This window comes from Rutilus rutilus (assembly GCF_951802725.1).
Source record: "Rutilus rutilus genome assembly, chromosome: 24".
Taxonomy (NCBI): Eukaryota; Metazoa; Chordata; class Actinopteri; order Cypriniformes; family Leuciscidae; genus Rutilus; species Rutilus rutilus.
In genome coordinates, this window is record NC_140228.1 from 7,119,337 (window position 1) to 7,137,228 (window position 17,892).

Sequence of the window (17,892 nt, forward strand, 5' to 3'; positions counted from 1 at the left end):
AAAAGGTTAAATAAACCATTTCAAAATGTATTTTTTATTAATGCTGTGGACCATCCTAGTTGCCTGTAAAATAAACTGTACAAGCACATGTAGACTTCAAACTATGTGGAGCAGAATGAATGCATGACCCGTACATGCATCACACGATCTGTCGTACATACACACATAAGAAGTGGTACTCTGTGAATTTGTTAGTTGCTTCCCTAATGGATTGTTGTTAAATGTTTGTATACTTGCACATCACTACGTTACCTATACAGGATGTACAGAACTAACTTTTTCTAAAACATCAAACAGCATTCACTGTTAATGTCAGCATTTTAAATAAACATGAAAAAGACGCTACTATGTTTATGATGCACCATTGACTGGCTCCTGAGTTCTAAATGTAAAAACCAGGGTTTTGTGTCTATTTCCATTTCAATTCAGACTAGACATCCGTTATAAACAAGTATGCTTTTGACGGTTTTCGACAAACCCTCGCATCACGTCAAGACAGAACAGCATCAAGCATTAAAGGTATGTTTATCATTTAGAACTTGACAATGTTTCTTTAATACATAGACCTTTTAGACCTCCAGATATAGTCGAGATCTTTGTTTTCATATTTTCAAATGTTATTGCATTCAAACGCATAAAGGTACAACACAAATGCATACAGAAACAGTCGAACGCCAATGCTTCGATACGCCTGTGATGAGGCTCTTCATTTGTTTTGTTTTTCACTATTCGCTTTATAATTGTATCGGTATAATTTCAAAACTGTGCAAGTTAGTGTAAACCTGGATCCAGTTAATGCCACTAGACTAATAAATATTTTAGTTTTCTATTTTAAAGATATGCTAATAAACTAATAAGTCCAACATGCATATGCATGTAAGATCCGGAATGAAACTTCTGCTAGATTCAGTCACATGACAGACTTTGGCATGTAATTTCTCAAAAAAAAAAAAATTCACTTAAAGGTACAGTAAGCGATTTCTGAGAAACTGTTGAGAGTGGATCGGACTGAGCACCAAAACACTATTAGCCAATCAGCAGTAGGGGGCGTGTCCATTCGTTAGGGGGGAGGTGCCTGTGTTGCATAGCGTGTTGTGAATTTGGGGGCGGGGCTATAGAGATAGGGGTGTGTTTGTTTTGGTGATTTTTAAATATCAACAGCATTTCTCAGAAATCGCTCACTGCACCTTTAAATGCACTTTCATTGCAACCGAGTCTAAAATGACTTTCCACTTCAATCCACTTATCCAACATAAATTCACATAAGTGTCATTCATTTTTAGAAAATCAAAATAGTATTGTGGTCATGCATGAATCCTCAATGTAAAAGATTAGGATACTTCTACATTTGTCATGCATAATGTTGATTATCAATATTTGAGCATCATCGTTACTAAATTATAATACCGCCGTATACCTCATAATGCATTTTTGCACTGTATTACAAGTGGTCAATATTTTTTAATGATATTTCATTCACTTTATTTTACAAAAAATGCAAAATGTCCACAGAAAATAGAAATTTGAAGTGTGCATATCATGGCACATTTAAAGTTCCTTTTACAGACAAGACGCAGATTAAATATGAACTTTTTGTTCATAACACTAACAAGTTGTGTAACCACATTTAAAAAAAAAAAAACTTGACAAAAACAAAATCAACTTGATTGTCGAACCCAAGTGAGATTGTAGTGCTACTTTATGGAAAAAGGAAGCTCTGAATACTCTTTCCATTGAGAAACAGCTGAAGGGCACTAACAAACAGAAAACTAGGATCGTGTGGAGTTGCTGCCATTATCGTAATCGTCGTCGTCAGACTGCTGGTCTGGGGGTATGGCGCGGGTTTGGCTGGCTCGTACGCTGGTCAGTTGAGGGCAGGCGGAGATCAGGTTGGCAATGCCAACGAGAGTCACACCTGTGCCGTCCAGGTTCACTTGACTCAACTGCATACGACACAGGAACTTCAGACCTGAGATATAAAACACATGATGTTAGAGATGTTTCTTTATACTAGAACATGATTTTGGAGGGGATACCAATATGCAATGTACCGTGATCTGTGATTCTGGTTCTGCTGAGGTTGAGTTTCAGCAGCTGCGGACAGTGTACTAGACCTTGTCTGATCACTGTATCGCCAACCTGTGTACTGGCCAAACCCATCACCTACAAAAACAACATGAAATTTGAATTTCTAAATGCATATAAATGTTTATCATTTTCTTTACTGTCACTTTTGATCAATTTAAATGCATCCAAAAGAATTTTTCATATTTAAATCCTGTACCTGCAGATGTGGTAAGTGTGTGATCAAGGCCGAAACGCCCCTGCTAGTGACGGCAGTCCGGTCGAGACACAGTTCCTGGAGTTCTTTTAGACTGATCAGTCCTTGCAGCCCAATGTCACTCACTTGAGTGTTGCTAAGAGACAGCTTCTTCAGCCTATCAGGTAAAAAGGGGCGTGGTTTTCATTACCATCTTTGAAATAGCGACATTAGTTGCAAATAAAAGGTCTATTTATACCAACAGCGAAACGAAAAAGCACTAGTCGTTGTTTTACTACAGGATACAATCTGTTGGACGATACAAATTTCACTTGCTTTAATGCAGAGGCATAGCAATATATTGTAGTATAATCACTTGTTTTTGTTCAAAATGCCGATATCTCCAAACACAATAAAGGTAAAAAAAAAAAAAAATAATAATAAAAAAAAAATATATAATAATAAAAAAAATATATATATATCTATATATCTATATATCTATATATATATATATATATATATATATATATATATATATATATATATATATATATATATAATACATACATTTGCTGTCAGGCAAAAATGAATACATAGTGTGAATAGGTTTTTAAGAATGGATTGATTGTAGTTGTAACTGTTTTGTGGCTTTAAATATTTGTTCTTGGTTTGAACAGATTGTTACACATAAATCAGAGTTTCCACAATTTCTGAATAAAGAATCTTCATGATTTTCCATGCCTTTTCCAGCTGTTTATAAAGAATGAACAAAGGATTTTTTTTTTATTCTAGCTGAAGAAAGAGCCAATCACAATTAGATTAGATTTATTTCCATGACTTTTCCATGCCTGGAAATGACATTTTCTAATATTTACAGGAATTTCAGGATCTCAGAACCAGGGCCTAAAACTACCTTTTTGTCACACCTACCGATGGCTGGTGACTTAGAGGGATAGTTCACCCAAAAATGATTTACTCAACCTCAAGTTGTTACAAACCTGTATGAGTTTGTTTCTTTTGTTGGACATAAAAGAATATATTTTCAAGAATGTTGGTAATCAAACATTTGACGGTAGCTATTGACTTCCGTAGTAGGATAAAAAATGCTTTGGAAGTCAATGGGGTCCAACAACTCTCTGGTTACCAACATTCTTCAAAATATCCTTTGTGTTCAACAGAAGAAAGAAACTCATACAGGTTTGGAACAACATGTGGGTGAGTAAGTGATGACAGAATTAAAATTTTTGGGTGAACTATCCCTTTAAAGTCCCTTTCAAGTTTTTAATGTTGTTTATATGTCTGTGTGGTGTTTTTAATATGCTTTAAGACAAACCATGTGCAAATTCATAAGTCAACACCATTGGTGAGTATTTTCTCCTTAAAACTGCAGTGAACCAAAGACGCGGTTTGAAATCGCTGCCGTTTCTGACATCGTCATCGTGTGATCGTCAGCGAGTGGATGTCCGAGCTGGTGTGAGTGAGTGGAGGCGGGGCTAATTTGCACATTCATTTCAGCATTACACCAAATTAAACCAGAACAAGGGCTGCTTTCGTCTTTTGATCTCCTACTTAGACATCTTTGGACTCACGGCTTTGCTTAAAGCTCTACCTGTTCATGTTGGCAAGCTGCGTAATGCCGTGGTCGGTGAGCTGAGTGTAGTCGGTCAGGTCGAGCTCTAAAAGCAAAGTCTGTCTGGAGAGAAATGAAAGTCCAGCGTCCGTCACACAGTGTCTGCCAGGAAGGGTGAGCTGGGTGAGCCTCAGGCCTGCACGGAGGAATCAAACAATGTAGACACTAAAGCCCCATGGCAGGACTAAACAACTTGCATTCTAGACTTAAATAAAATTCCATTTGTCTGCACCTGAAATGATCTCCAGCGCGTGGTTTCCATCTGTGACAGGTATGCCAGCCAGGCTGAGAGCTGATAGGCTAGGGTGGGTCGCTAGGCACTGGAGAGAATTTTCCCGTACACCTGTGCCGTCCAGGTGAAGCGTCTGCAGGTTTCGGAGCTCTGCGAGTGCAGACACATCACTCACCTGAAGGCAAAAAGAGACAAAAGCTAAATATAGGGGAAACAAAGTGAGGTCCGAAATAAGCCTTAAAAACAAACCCTGTAACGGCTTTAATTTAGGCTTGTTTGGAGAAACAAACACAGTATACGGTGTATATTTACACTATACTTCAAACATTTGGGGTCAGTACGGTTTTTTTTCCCTTAAAGGTATAGCGGAGGATTTTCTTTTTCCGGGTGGGTAGTGTAAACTATTGGTCCACCTAAGTGTCAATCATTCTGGTGATATGTTTACGTAAGGCCGTCGTACGTGCTCGTCCCTTAGTTTTCGCTTTCTGCGCATGCGCACTTTCAGGTGTTTATGTGTGGTGAGCTAGAGCTAAGCCATTCATTGAAGCTCGCCGTTTCACCGGGTCCTTTGAAAATGTCTGAGGGTCGCAAGAGAAAAAGTTTGTACGAACTGTATGAGAAGAAGAGAAAGGCCTCAGAAGAGAGAAACAAGATCAGAGTGTTTTTGGGAGATTGTTTCACACGATGGCGTGCTCTGAAAACACAGGTTGGGCTTCCCACTGATGCCTCAGTCGCGAAGTTTCTACTCGACAGGTAAAGTTTGGCATGCTATTTGGAGAAAAAGTGCAAATCTTCTTTTGGAAAGTAATCTTGTATGAGCGATGCCGACAGCAACTTTTAAACAGAGCGTGCACGAGGAGGGACCTCGCACACGTTTAATAGGCGTTCCCTCTCGGGAGCAGGTAGAGTGTTGCGCATGTGCATTTTTTCAAAAAGTGGAGAGGGCGGTTCTTATCTAAAATTCGGAAAGATCCTCCGCTATACCTTTAAGAAATGTAAATATACTTTTATTTAGTAAGCATGCATTAAATTGATCAAAAGTGAAAGTTTAACATTATTGCAAAAATGTATTACGGTTCCCACAAAAATATTAATCAGCTCAAGTGTTTTAAACATTGATGATAAAAATAATAGTTTCTTGAGCAGCAAATCAGCATTTCTGAAGGATCATGTGACACTGAAGATGCTGAAAATTCAGCTTTGATCACAGGAATAAATTACATTTGAACATATTTAAAGTCATTTATACAGTTATTTTAAAATGTAATATTATCTCACACTATTCATGTTTTTACTGTATTTTTGATCAGATAATTGCAGCTTTGTTGAGCAGGAGAGGCTTCTTTCCAAAACATTTGAAAAATCTTACCGACCCCAAACTTTTGAACAGTAGTGTGTGTGTAAATAACAAATTAACATCAACATTAACATTAACATCAAAAGTTTATTTATGTGAAAGGGATGGTATATATTTTAGACGTTAATCAACAGAACAGGTCACTTATTTCTTGTAAAATAATCTATAAATAATTCATAAATCATAGTATATACACATTAGGTAAAAAAAATTCTTCTTTTGCAAACTTTTCACAGAGACAGTCTATTATTAGTCTATTATTGTGATATAGTCTATTTTAGATAATCCTGTCCATAAATGGCATGTACACCCAAAACAAACTCTAAGAATAACACTGAAACCTCTTTATTTAAAAAAATTGATAAAATAAATAAATATTATGCCATAAACAATCTGTGTAATTACCTTGGTGTGTTTAATACTGAGCATTCGCAGTTGTGGCACGCATGAGGGCAGCGCTCTCAGTGTGCTCTCCGTGATGGCCGTCTGATTCAGGCTGAGCTGACACAGCGCAGAGGAACCTGACTGCAGATACATCAGCAGACCTGCATCGCTTACTTTGGTCTGGTCCAGAGCCAGGAACGTCAGACTGCGGAGTCCTGAGACCAGACAGAACGAGAGCACGCATTTCTACATGATGATCTCTTATAGATGCTACAGCAAGGCCCTGTCCCAAATACCACACTTCATGTGCACTTGCGGTCTTGTGGACTTACAATGGCCGCCGTATGAGTGTGTCTGATAAGTCCACGAGACAGTAGGGTGTCCCATTTGTCATTTTAGGTTTCAGAAGGGTGCTCATTCAAAGCGGCATACCGTCTCACCTGTGATATGCTGCATGCAGCTGTCTGTTAGTTTGCTACAGGACGACAGGTTGAGATGCTGCAGTTTTGAGAGGTTGGACAAAACAGAAAGACCGGCATCTGCAATGTGAAAAAGGAAAAGAGGATCTCACTGCTTTACAAATAATTTTACAAGCAATTCAATACACTGATGAATTAAAAAAATGTGTCATATAGAACTTTTCTAAGAGAGAAATGCCATATTTGGTCATATTTCACCCCCTCAATTTTGAAAAAAAAAAATGAAGCCTACTTTAGGATCATTAAATAATTTATTATTGTTTTTACTATGGTTTTGACAATTAAGCACATTAACCCCTAAATTCTCATTACCATAATGCAAAAAAAAAAATCTCTTGACTTTGTTGCAGAAAGTCACCACGTTTATAGTAATGAATATCATCTTGTTCAGACATTTCTTTACAACAAATACCATGACTGTAGTACAATTTAATATAAATTGTGCTTTATTCATATTACAAGTTATTCAAAATAATTATCAATTACCAATAACAACATGGTATATTAGTAAAAATGTTTTATTAGAATAGTATTTGTATTAGATTAGCATTAGAATTTGTATTAGTATTATTACTAATAAATATTTATTCACATTAATGTAGTATTTATTCTTTTATTATGTTATAAAGATATTTTAATGATATATCTTTGATAATCTATCTTTAAAACTGATATAAATAATTGTGTGTGTGTATATATATATATATATATATATACATATACACATACACACACACACACACACACACACACACACACACACACATATATATATATATATATATATATATATACACACATTACCATTCAACATAATTCTTAATGAAATAAAAATTGCAAAACAATAATAATAAACTTTTTCTTTTTCTTTTGATTTTTAGGGTCTGGCCATTTCTTTTTAGTGAGATTCTCACACACCTGTGATAAGTGGAGAGTTGACAAAGCTGAGATGCTTGAGACAGGAAAACGCCCTCAGTTGCCGCAGAAGCTCGTTGGTGGTGTACGGGTAGCAGTTTAGGACAAACCTCTGCAGTGGGCAGCCGAAGAACAGCTCTAGTGTACGTGGTCGGAGTGAACGCTCACGTGCCATGTGAGCCAACAAGAGTTCGGCCAGCTCTGGGGTCAGACACGCCAGGCTACTGCTGTACTGCATGCTGGGAGCTGAGAGAGCAAGATTAACGGCTTGTCTTAAGAACTCATGTGATTAGTAAACAACACTAGTTGGTGTCTTTCTGACCTGTCATGAGGGAAACGGTGGCCCTGGTGGCCATGGAGCAGAGAGAGGGCACGCGGGGGGTCTTGAAGGCTTTTTTGGGGGGTGAGGGCTGCCCGTGTGGGGAATGCTGCTCGTCGTGATGGACGGCTCTCTGTAGGCGCTCTACCGCTGCTTGACCCGCAGCTCCACGCAACGCACGGGCTTCCTCAGGGTCTGCTGGGACTTCAGGCTCCGCCTCCCTTCAGCACACAACCAATCATACTGAATCACAAACTTCATCTTTTTTAAGGACAAAGCACAGTTAGCACACTGCTCAAGTTTTCCAAATGCTAAAGCAAATGTACAGTATCTAACACTGTGCCTGGGAAACAAATCGAGCAAAGCAACTGACAGTCGTAATGATGAAAGAGAGAGACATATTGACATGTAGAATTGCAAAAAGATTTTCTTTCTTATATTTTTTTGCATACTGAAATGTGGTCTTTTTATTTATCACATGTCCTACCGGAGTCTGTTGCCCTGCTCCGGCCAGTGATGTCTCGGCCCAAGTCCTCCTCTTGCCCTGTTCTCCAGGAAGAAGGGCAACTGTGGCATTCCTGACAGAATGAGGAGGAGAACATTTACAATCTGTATCAAGTATTTTGAGTTTTATACATTTATTTGTATTTAGCGTATGGTTAAAACCCCACAAAAGCGTTATATTTGAATAGCATTTTCCCCAATCAGAACAAGAAAACAGGTTTCCCACACCTTTTCCATGACTTTTTCAATCTTTCATGATTAATCGATAAGAATTTTGAAATTTATTTTTATAAAAGAGCTCTAAAAGAGCAGTTTCTAGCCTATATTTTAGATATATCAGATATACAAATATTTTGGAGATGAACATAACATAGCATATCAAGTAGCAGTAAACAAAATAAATAAATAAATGCAGTTCTTTTGAACTTTCTATTCATCCAAAAATACTGAAAAAAATTATCAGGGTTGCAACAAAAAAATAGAATATATAATAATAATAATAGTAAATGTTTCTTGAGCTTTAAATTCATTTCTGAAGGATTATGAAGATAATAGTACATGTATAGTGTAATATATATATTGTATATTATAAATGTTTGTTATATATGAACAAACATTTACATATCTTTTTAAGATTACATAAATTAAATAAAAAAAAACCCATTACTTTTAAGGATTGTATTCATTTCAATAATTATTCCAAGTCTGGAAATCACAACGAAAAAAAACCCGTAATATTTCCATGTGTTTCATGACTATGTTGATGTATCTTTAAAGAACTATTTACAATTACTTACTTGTACGACCCATAAGCACATCAAGTAAACAAATTAAATTTAAATTGCACCTTGTTACTTACTACCAAATTGAGCAAGCATTCAATTACACAGCCTCAATATCACAAGAGTTGCACTGGAAGGAACCGCATATTAAGCTAATTACCGTATATTAGCATGTTCACAGGCCGGCCCGCTAAACCAATCCAGCTGCAATTAATTCCCGTGTGTCTCTCGTGTACAAATTAACATATGATCTCCTGTCGACTTCACAGCATCTCAAAACCATGTCCATAAAGCTGCTTTCTCTCCCAGCGTGTCTGAAATCCCCCAAATTAAAGAGGATAAGCAGTTCTAACACATGAGAACTGGCTTGCTTAATTGTTGCGTTTTTCATTATTTGAACGAGGTGAATGGGTTTTTACTTATAACCGGGTCTAAACTAGGACAAGTAAGGGCATTCACCTTACCCAATATGGACTTTCCACAGGGTTACTGAACAGGGTTACTGAACAAAGATCTGTGATTCAGACTGAATCGAGCACAGCAGTTCAAATGCAGCAATACTGTGATTGTTTCAGATCAATAATACACATTATATGATCTGTTACATCCCAGCAAACACAGAACGTACGTAAGAATTAATGTTCTTTTTAGGTTTCATATTTAAACAACCAAAAACTAACATTCTCAGAACGTTATGTGAATCAAAGCTGGACTGAGAGCGTAGCGTGTCTATACGATTAAAAAAAAACAGCTAAACTAGTATTTTTAGTCAGGCATTTCATCAACTGAGCTTTGGCAAAATCATGAACGGTGACCTTCCATGAGAGCTGATAAAGCCAGTTCTTTGGATGTTCTGAAGGAGTCTGTGATTAGAGAAATGTTGGCAGACTGTCCATTCATTACCATTCCTGTCCTCCTTCTGTTTCAGTTGAGAGATTATGGCCTTTTCTGCTTCATTGGAGTCCAAAAAGCAGCGTGCATGGCTTTTTTTAGCCCGTTCATATCAACATCTTTGGTTTACGGCCTCATAAGGAATTCCCTTTGATTGTGGCTTAAAGTGCTAGTTTTATCTTTGATGGTTTGTGGAGTTTCATCCAAAGCAGAGTTGACTGTAATCAAGCCAATGCTAACTGTAATGACTCAATTAGTGGGAAACGACTTTTCACATGTTTTATTAACTACTCACATTGCAAGCCGTCACTATTATCATTAATTCTCATACTTGAACAAACCCCAAACCATAAGTATTTAACTTCGGCACCTAACTCATCCTGCAACGTGCTACAAACATAAATAGCACCTCAAAATGATGCGGCTATAACTTTTCTAAGCGATCAGACTTATTCTAAGCAATCAAACAATATAAAAGTTGGAAAAATCTCATAGATTTTACAGGGAAACTCAAACCATACCTAAAGACCAGTATGTCATAGAGACTTTGGACTCTTTTTTTACCGGGGCAAAACCATCAAGAAACCACCCAGAACAACCATTATATACCGTTGAGATGAAATGGAGGTACAACTTCTTCTTCTGGTTGCTCATCATTTTCTAAATGTTCCTCATCTTCTGCATCACCTTGCACCAGTTTCTGGCCTCGTCCTATCGGATCGGATAAAAATATATGATTACATAATATTTGTGCAGAGCAGGGTTATTATTATCAACTAAAACTATTCAAATGCAAAAAAGGTCTGCACAAATAATTTTAGTAGGTTCGAGCTAATTAGCTGGGAGAGAGCAGTGAGTGCTTTGATTGGAAGACTAAATATATTAAAAACATTTTTGTTGATTTCTGTTAATAAATTATATTTAAAAAAAAAAAGAAAAAAGACAAAAACACATAAAATTACAAAATATTAAACTAAAATTAAAACAGAATTTTAATAGTATATAAATACTACTAAAATAACACTGCGTGGTGCATTCACAAATGAGTTAAAGTAAAGTAAATCTCACCCCAGAAGTGAGAGGGTCCTGACAGTGGAGGTTCGACCCCAGGAATCCCAGCATACCCAACTGCTTCCTCCCACAGCTGATGGGGCAGTGGTGGCGGCACCTCCAGTTCCTCTAAAGCTTCGGCCTCCACTTGGGGTGGCTCATTGAGCGGTGCCACCGGCTCTTCCTGTGGCTCCACCTCCGGCGGTCCTACAACAGCCAATCCGGACGCTGGACTGGGCGGGTCCTGAGGCGTCTCAGGTGGCGTGGTCTGTATGCAAAGTGCAGCGTTGGGGGTCAGTCCCAGAGACCGGAGGGAGCAGGTTAGCTCAGTTTCACCGAAGCGCTTGCGAGGGAACCCTTGCAGGAGGGAGAAGGCGGGTAGTGAAGGGTGGCGACCGGAAATGTACTCGACGACGTGACTTAAGGGAGTGTCTGCAGGAAAACGCTCACGCATTGATTCCCCAGAAGGGAGCCGGATCTATAACACAAAACAAGTACAAACATTTCAGACAGATCATACTAAATACCACTAACAGCAGTTGAAAAACACAAGTAATCTCGCACCATGAGGATGCAGTGGTTGTCCACGCTCGTCTCCACACGTCCACCCAGTCTCTGTCCACTGGATGGAGAGGTCTCGGCTGTGGCTTCAGTTTGGGCCTTTTCCTGCTGACTGCGCCGGTCCTCTGCTATCCTCTTCAATACCAACTCGCGCTCCTGATCAGAGGACAAACTGTTACTGCACTGGGAACCAAAAATCACCTTGTAGAGCAAGAAAATGTGAGAGCAGATGGAGCACAGATAGCACTAAGATGTTTAAAAACTCAGATGCTCTTGGTTGCTTGAGGTTGTTTTCCTATGGGGACTTCTTTATGGTATTATATCTATATTTGATATATTAAAACATATATATAATTATTTATATACATTTTTGGGTGAACTAACCCTTGTTTATGGAGTTTTATAGTAAAAATATGAAAGCTTTCACTGATTCACCTGCTTCTTTTGTCTCTTCTCTAGCTGTGCCTCTTGGGCCACTCGTTGTCTCTGCTGCTCGTGGAAATTACTCTTATCCTGCTTGATCCGTGTTTCCAGGGGTGGATGCTCTTTTGCTCCGGGAGTGTTTGCGGAAGGAGGTGCCAAGACTAAAGAAGGACCTAAAAGCAGAAAAAAGCTGTTTATGCATTCCTCTGCATTGCATAACATTTCAGAAACCTGCATTAACGTCATTAACTAATGATCTGCAGCGCACTATGCACAAAATCACATGACCTGTGAGTCACAGTTTATTTACACAGTAAATCACATTTTCCTTCCCAGCAGAATCTTAACCCTCTTGTGAAAGAAGTCTGTTCTGAGGAGAACATTTACAATTTGTCTCAAGTATTTTGAGTTTTATACATTTATTTTTATTTAGCGTATGGTTAAAACCCCACAAAAGCGTTATATTTGAATAGCATTTTCCCCAATCAGAACAAGAAAACAGGTTTCCCACACCTTTTCCATGACTTTTTCACTCTTTCATGATTAATCGATAAGAATTTTGAAGTTTATTTTTATAAAAGAGCTCTAAAAGAGCCGTTTCAAGCATATATTAATCAGATATACAAATATTTTGGAGATGAACATGACATAGCATATCAAGTAGCAGTAAATACTTTTAAATTGTTAAAAAAAAAATCTAATAAATGCAGTTCTTCTGAACTTTCTATTCATCCAAAAATACTGAAAAAAATTATCAGGGTTGGCACAAAAATATAAATTATAGAATAATAATAATAATAGTAAATGTTCCTTGAGCATCAAATTAATTTCTGAAGGATCATGAAGATAATAGTACATGTATATTGTAATATATATAGTATATTATAAATGTTTGTTATATATGAACAAACATTTACATATCTTTATAAGATTACATAAATTCAATTAAAAAAATCCATTAAATCACATTTTCCTTCCCAGCAGAATCTTAACCCTCTTGTGAAAGAAGTCTGTTTGTCATACAAATGAGTAAATGAACAAAATGCTGTTTTTTTACCTGTTGCTTCAGACTGTGAGTTGTTGTTGTAGCAAAGAGCATCTTTGGGAGGGTTGAATGCAGAAAACGGTGTTTCTACAGGACCTGAAGACTGCTTGACTAGTTTATGTCGTGGACTCCCACCTTGCAAAAGCCTTCAGAGCAAATGTGAGAATAAATGAGAGGGCTGGTGAAGCTTTTGCTTAGTAACCAAACACAATGGCGTCTAATAACACTTCCAATATTCCTTAAAGCCACTGAATATATCCAGACAGGTGAGTATTTAACTTATGACTACATATTAAAAGAATATGTTTTCTTTTCTTGGGATACAATAACCAATTAAACCTATTTCACTATTCTGGAATATAAAATGACATCCTGAAAAACATTTACCATTCAGCTGCTGCTGGTACAGAGAAGAATCCTGCCTGCATCGCTGCCTGTATCTGGTCCTCACTGAAGCCCATCTCAGTGAGAGTGCTGATGAACCCCCCTATGGTCTAGATAACAAGAAAACATCATAAACTCCATTGCAAAGGTATTCTTTATTGATGCAGAGAACAAACACGAACACTTCATAGTCTCATAGCATTGATCATGCACACGGTACTAATGTTGTCACCACAGTGGACTTTACCTCTTATAGTTTGATATCATGACACAGTTTGAGGCAACGTAAAATGCTATTTATATACGATTGATTTATTAAGCTACTGTACTCTGAAAGCAAGAAGCTTTCTTCATAACAACAAATATTATTAGTGCGCAACGCTTAACAAAATAGTTATTGTGCATTTAAATATTCGACTGTGTGTGTCGACATAGTTTTAGCTACTTGCAGAACACTTAAAAATTAGAAATGTTTATATTATTTGATTGCATTTGTCCTTAATCTATATATCTGAGAAGGCCATGCACGTGCATGCATATTGTTTTCAATGTTTTCAATAAAGGTCTCAAGAGGCTTTCCTCGCAGACCTAGGCCTACTTTTCATTTCCTTGTAATCTTATAGAGTTACAGTAACAATGACTGTATAGCTAAAAGCTGAACGAGACTGTAATAAAAGGTTACTTGATGCTGTTCTATTGAAACTAAATGTACTTATCACAGTTTATTATGTTTTATCCATGTCGGACAAGCTAATATAGCAATGCAATAAGCTTTACAAAAACATTGCCGATTCACATTAACCATAGTTTCCGCTTACCGATGTGGAGTCCATAATTGTATTCAATATCCTCAAAAATACTCGATATTGCGGTTTGTTGTCACTTTGCAGACGGTGTTTACTGATTGTCCGCACAGAAGAATGGTGACCGCTTACGTCACGGGGTTTTTTCCGTCCTGACTGTACGCTCAATGCTGATTGGATGACTGACATTCGGAAACGCCTCTTAAGGACCGTTACACTGTAGATGTAGCTGTCAATCACAGCTCGTCTGAATTTGTTAAAGGAGCAGGCGCGTCTCTAAACCAGAGTGAAGCTCACAAACATTAATCATTCACACGCTCTGTTAACTAAACACAGTTATCGTTTGTGTACTAAAGCAACTAATTTCCATTTTGCTATGAGGTTTATTTTATTTCTGACATGCAATAAGTATTAGTGTCCGGCAGATGTCATATTTGGTCAACAAGGCCATGTTGGGAACAAAATGATAAAATTATAAGTAAATAATAATATAATATAATATAATATAAAAAGTAATTTATTTTCTTTTTGAACAACAGATGGTCAGTCAAGGATCGATGTGCTTTAAATTTAGAAAATGTTAACTGTCAAACTTAATCTTACATGAGCCAGGCCCATCTTTTTGTTCCATTCATTTCTATTGGGTTTGCAACAATTTTACTAAAATGTGGGTTACGTCAAAATACAGTTTAGATATTTGTATGATTCTGCACCAAAATTATTTGATGTTGGTTTTACGTTTTTGAAACACATTAAGTTTCCATAAATTGAAGAAAATTTGTTGTTTGTTCAATTTATTTTACAATAGCTTGGGACATGCTGCATTTATTTCACATGCAGTAAGTAATATTTAAGCATCATCCGTCTTATTCATTTTTGTCATTATCAATTTAGTCATGTACCAGATATAATTGGTTGCATGAGTAAAATGTTGGCTTTAGGAATTTCCAAGAAATTGGGTTGGGTTAGGTTCGTTCATTTTACACCTGTATCTATCATTTGACGTGTGCAGGCATGCATAAAATGTAAATAAAAGCTTGTTTAATTTTTTTTCTTTTTTTCTTTTGGGTGAAAAGGGAAGGAGATCCCCAGCCGAAATATGTACGACACGCAGGCGCGCATCAGATGAGATGTGGTTCATCCGTGAACGCTAAGGGGAGATCGGGTCGGTTGAGGTAAGACACATTTCACACATGTTTAGTGTTTTATACACTTCTATATGAGCAGACTATGGGAAACATCAGAGATTCCGCTCATATTTCCCACGTTTAAAGTGTCCGGGCGCATGAAAAGTGGTTTTCTGACCTGTTCGCGTGCACGCGAGTCGGCGCGGGTGAACAGTTAGCTTGCGCTAGCTCTCATGTAAAATAACTTTAAACCGGGAAATCTTAAATGAACATGGGCTGAGAAAACGGTGTCCTCTAATGACCAAACCGTCTGCTTCCGTTTCGTGTGCTCGTTTCTGTGAGTCGTCGTCGCTGGACTGCTGTCAAACGCGAGTGAACAGACATACGCATGAAAACCCACACTGCCACGTGACATCCACGGGGAAAATATTCAGTTACTGAAACACCGCTGAAAAGGAACTAAAGCCGCCAAGTCGTCCAGTGACTTCACATTTAAATATAGTACAGTTGAGTACAGACACCGTTTACATATAGTCTGGAAAAGTATATTTATATCTATATTTCGCTGCAAAACAAAACAGCCTACTGACTGACTGACTATCTGTCTATCTATCTGTCTGTCTATATGTCTGTCTGTCTGTCTGTCTGTCCATCCATCTTTCTTGACTATCTATCTATCTATCTATCTATCTATCTATCTATCTATCTATCTATCTATCTATCTATCTATCTATCTATCTTTCTTGACTGTGTCCATCTATCTATCTGTCTATCTATCTTTCTTGACTCTATCTATCTATCGTTCTATCGTTCTATCTATCGTTCTATCTATCGTTCTATCTATCGTTCTATCGTTCTATCTGTCTATCCATCTTTCTTGACTGTGTCTATATATACATCTATCTATCTGTCTACAGTTCAACTTTGTCATATTTTTTTTATATATTATATTTAGATACAGCCTACTATGGTTTGATATGTGTATATATTCTTTTTTTTGACACACACATAGGAGAAATTAATTTAGGCAATAGGTAGAAGATTTGTAGTCAATTTGTAGTGTAATCATAAGTCAGAAGAATGGCACAATCATTTGTTTATAAACCTTGAAGCTTTAAGCTGCTGTGGTTGGTTTGTGCTTGTTACCGTGGGTCAGCTGGATTTAAGTCAGATCAGTATTGTAAAACCATCAAGGAGTCAGATTTCTTAGAGGAACAAAGCAATGACTTGGTCGAACCAGTATTTGCAAGCTTTAAATGTGCAAATTTGCCTTTGTTTTTGCAGTGTGATTAAGCCATAATGCCCGAGGCCAGTAAATTGGTGCAGATTAATTACAGCAGCGTAGAGCGAAGAAAGAAATATCTTTCTAGGGATGGGTGACATGACCAAATTCTTATTTCTCAATATGATAAATTTGAATTCACGATATCACTAAATTCTCCAACGATAGACATTTTATATTGTGTTGGTAACTATATTTATCGTCATACTGCCCAAGCCCCATCTTTTTACTACTTTCTTTATCTGTGCTTACGCATGAACAATATTTCAAAATCCGCAGTGCAATAAGGATGGAATGTCATCTGTGAATTTTGAACCTCTAATTTATTTATTTATTCATTTTCTTTTCTTTTAAACGGGTCAACATTATTAGAGGGAGATGCATTTCTTTATTTATGAAATCTGTTTTTCATCTGAAATGCTGGTTGGTTTTACAAACTCTAGACTCTAATATGTAAAAAAAAAAAAAAATACTAGTAATGATAAAATGAAATGAGCTTTATTCCTGCTAGCATTCCAGAGCAGATCAGCTGGAAACTGGTTTCTTTAGCCCTTCTGGATTACGTAAAAAAAAAAAAAAAACACATCGAAGGCTGCTATTCTTCTGCAGGGTCAAGGTTATTTTCAAAAGTTCTGCATTGTGTTTTTGTAATTGTGTGCCCAGCTGGTGACGCTAATCACCTGAAAAATATTTTTAAGACCGTTGTTCTCACGTATACCAAATCTTACATGGCTCTTTTGCGAATTGGTCCTCCTCCTCCTCCTCCTCGCGTGACTTAACACTTGACCAGGGGCTCCTATATGGTTTTTACAGTGCTGTGTTTCCCAGGATATGTGTTATTGTACTCGCGTTGTCGTGAGCTGGTTCGATATTTCATTGTGATTGTTGATTTTGGTGTGACTGAAGGTATGAATGACAGTGTTCCTCTGGTCAGAACTTGCTTTGTTGGGTTTGTTCACTGCTGTCATATTACAAAGATGTGATTGTCTGCTCCAAGTTAAACACAAAGAGTGTGAGAAACTCAGACGGAGCTTTTGTGTGTTGGTAACCTGAGTCTGTGAAACCCCTGCTGACGGTGTGCAGAGAAAACTCCTTTACCCTTTAAACAGTTGTCCCAGGGCTGTTTAGTCTTGAAGTGATAATTAAATGATCTTAGCGCACCGCTGTTTGAATTTCACCTGTGCTCCTGTAGTTTCTGTCTTGCACATCAGGAATCATTCGTAAACACGTTTTTTTTGTAGCGCAGCACTTCCATCTGTTTTATGAAGCTGTAAAATCATGTAGGCCTGAGAGTAAGGTCACACTTTAGTTTAGGGTGCAATTATCACTTTTAACTGTTTACTACAACTTTTGCTTCATAAACTCTTTTATTGTACTTCAATAAAATAAGGTAGTTGTTAGGTATTGGGTAAGATTAAGTGATGTAGAATATGGTTATACAGAATAAGGCATTAATATGGGCTT

The 17,892-nt window shown here is 37.3% G+C and overlaps 2 protein-coding genes across 3 annotated transcripts in view; one reads left to right on the plus strand and one right to left on the minus strand.

The window, feature by feature from the left end:
* Positions 1-13: 13 nt before the first annotated feature.
* LOC311283853 (uncharacterized protein) lies at positions 14-14,197 on the minus strand. The gene is made up of 17 exons (XM_084398595.1): positions 14,035-14,197; positions 13,220-13,326; positions 12,845-12,978; positions 11,800-11,960; positions 11,368-11,520; positions 10,822-11,281; positions 10,363-10,464; positions 8,064-8,154; positions 7,580-7,797; positions 7,261-7,503; positions 6,304-6,402; positions 5,885-6,078; positions 4,123-4,297; positions 3,870-4,026; positions 2,285-2,438; positions 2,052-2,163; positions 14-1,969 (listed from the first exon to the last, which is right to left on the minus strand). The coding sequence occupies exons 1-17, from the start codon at positions 14,047-14,049 to the stop codon at positions 1,770-1,772; spliced, it is 2,775 nt and encodes a 924-aa protein (XP_084254721.1). The 5' UTR covers positions 14,050-14,197; the 3' UTR covers positions 14-1,769.
* Positions 14,198-15,109: 912 nt separating this feature from the next.
* The window catches only part of slc4a2b (solute carrier family 4 member 2b), a 45,372-nt gene continuing 42,589 nt past the window's right edge, over positions 15,110-17,892 (plus strand). Inside the window, exon 1 of one of the 2 annotated variants that reach the window (XM_084398816.1) lies at positions 15,110-15,194. The gene's annotated coding sequence lies outside the window, so the exon portion shown is untranslated. Of the gene's footprint in view, positions 15,195-15,635; positions 15,653-17,892 lie in introns of those variants that run through there. The other variant, XM_084398817.1, reaches the window with a different exon arrangement.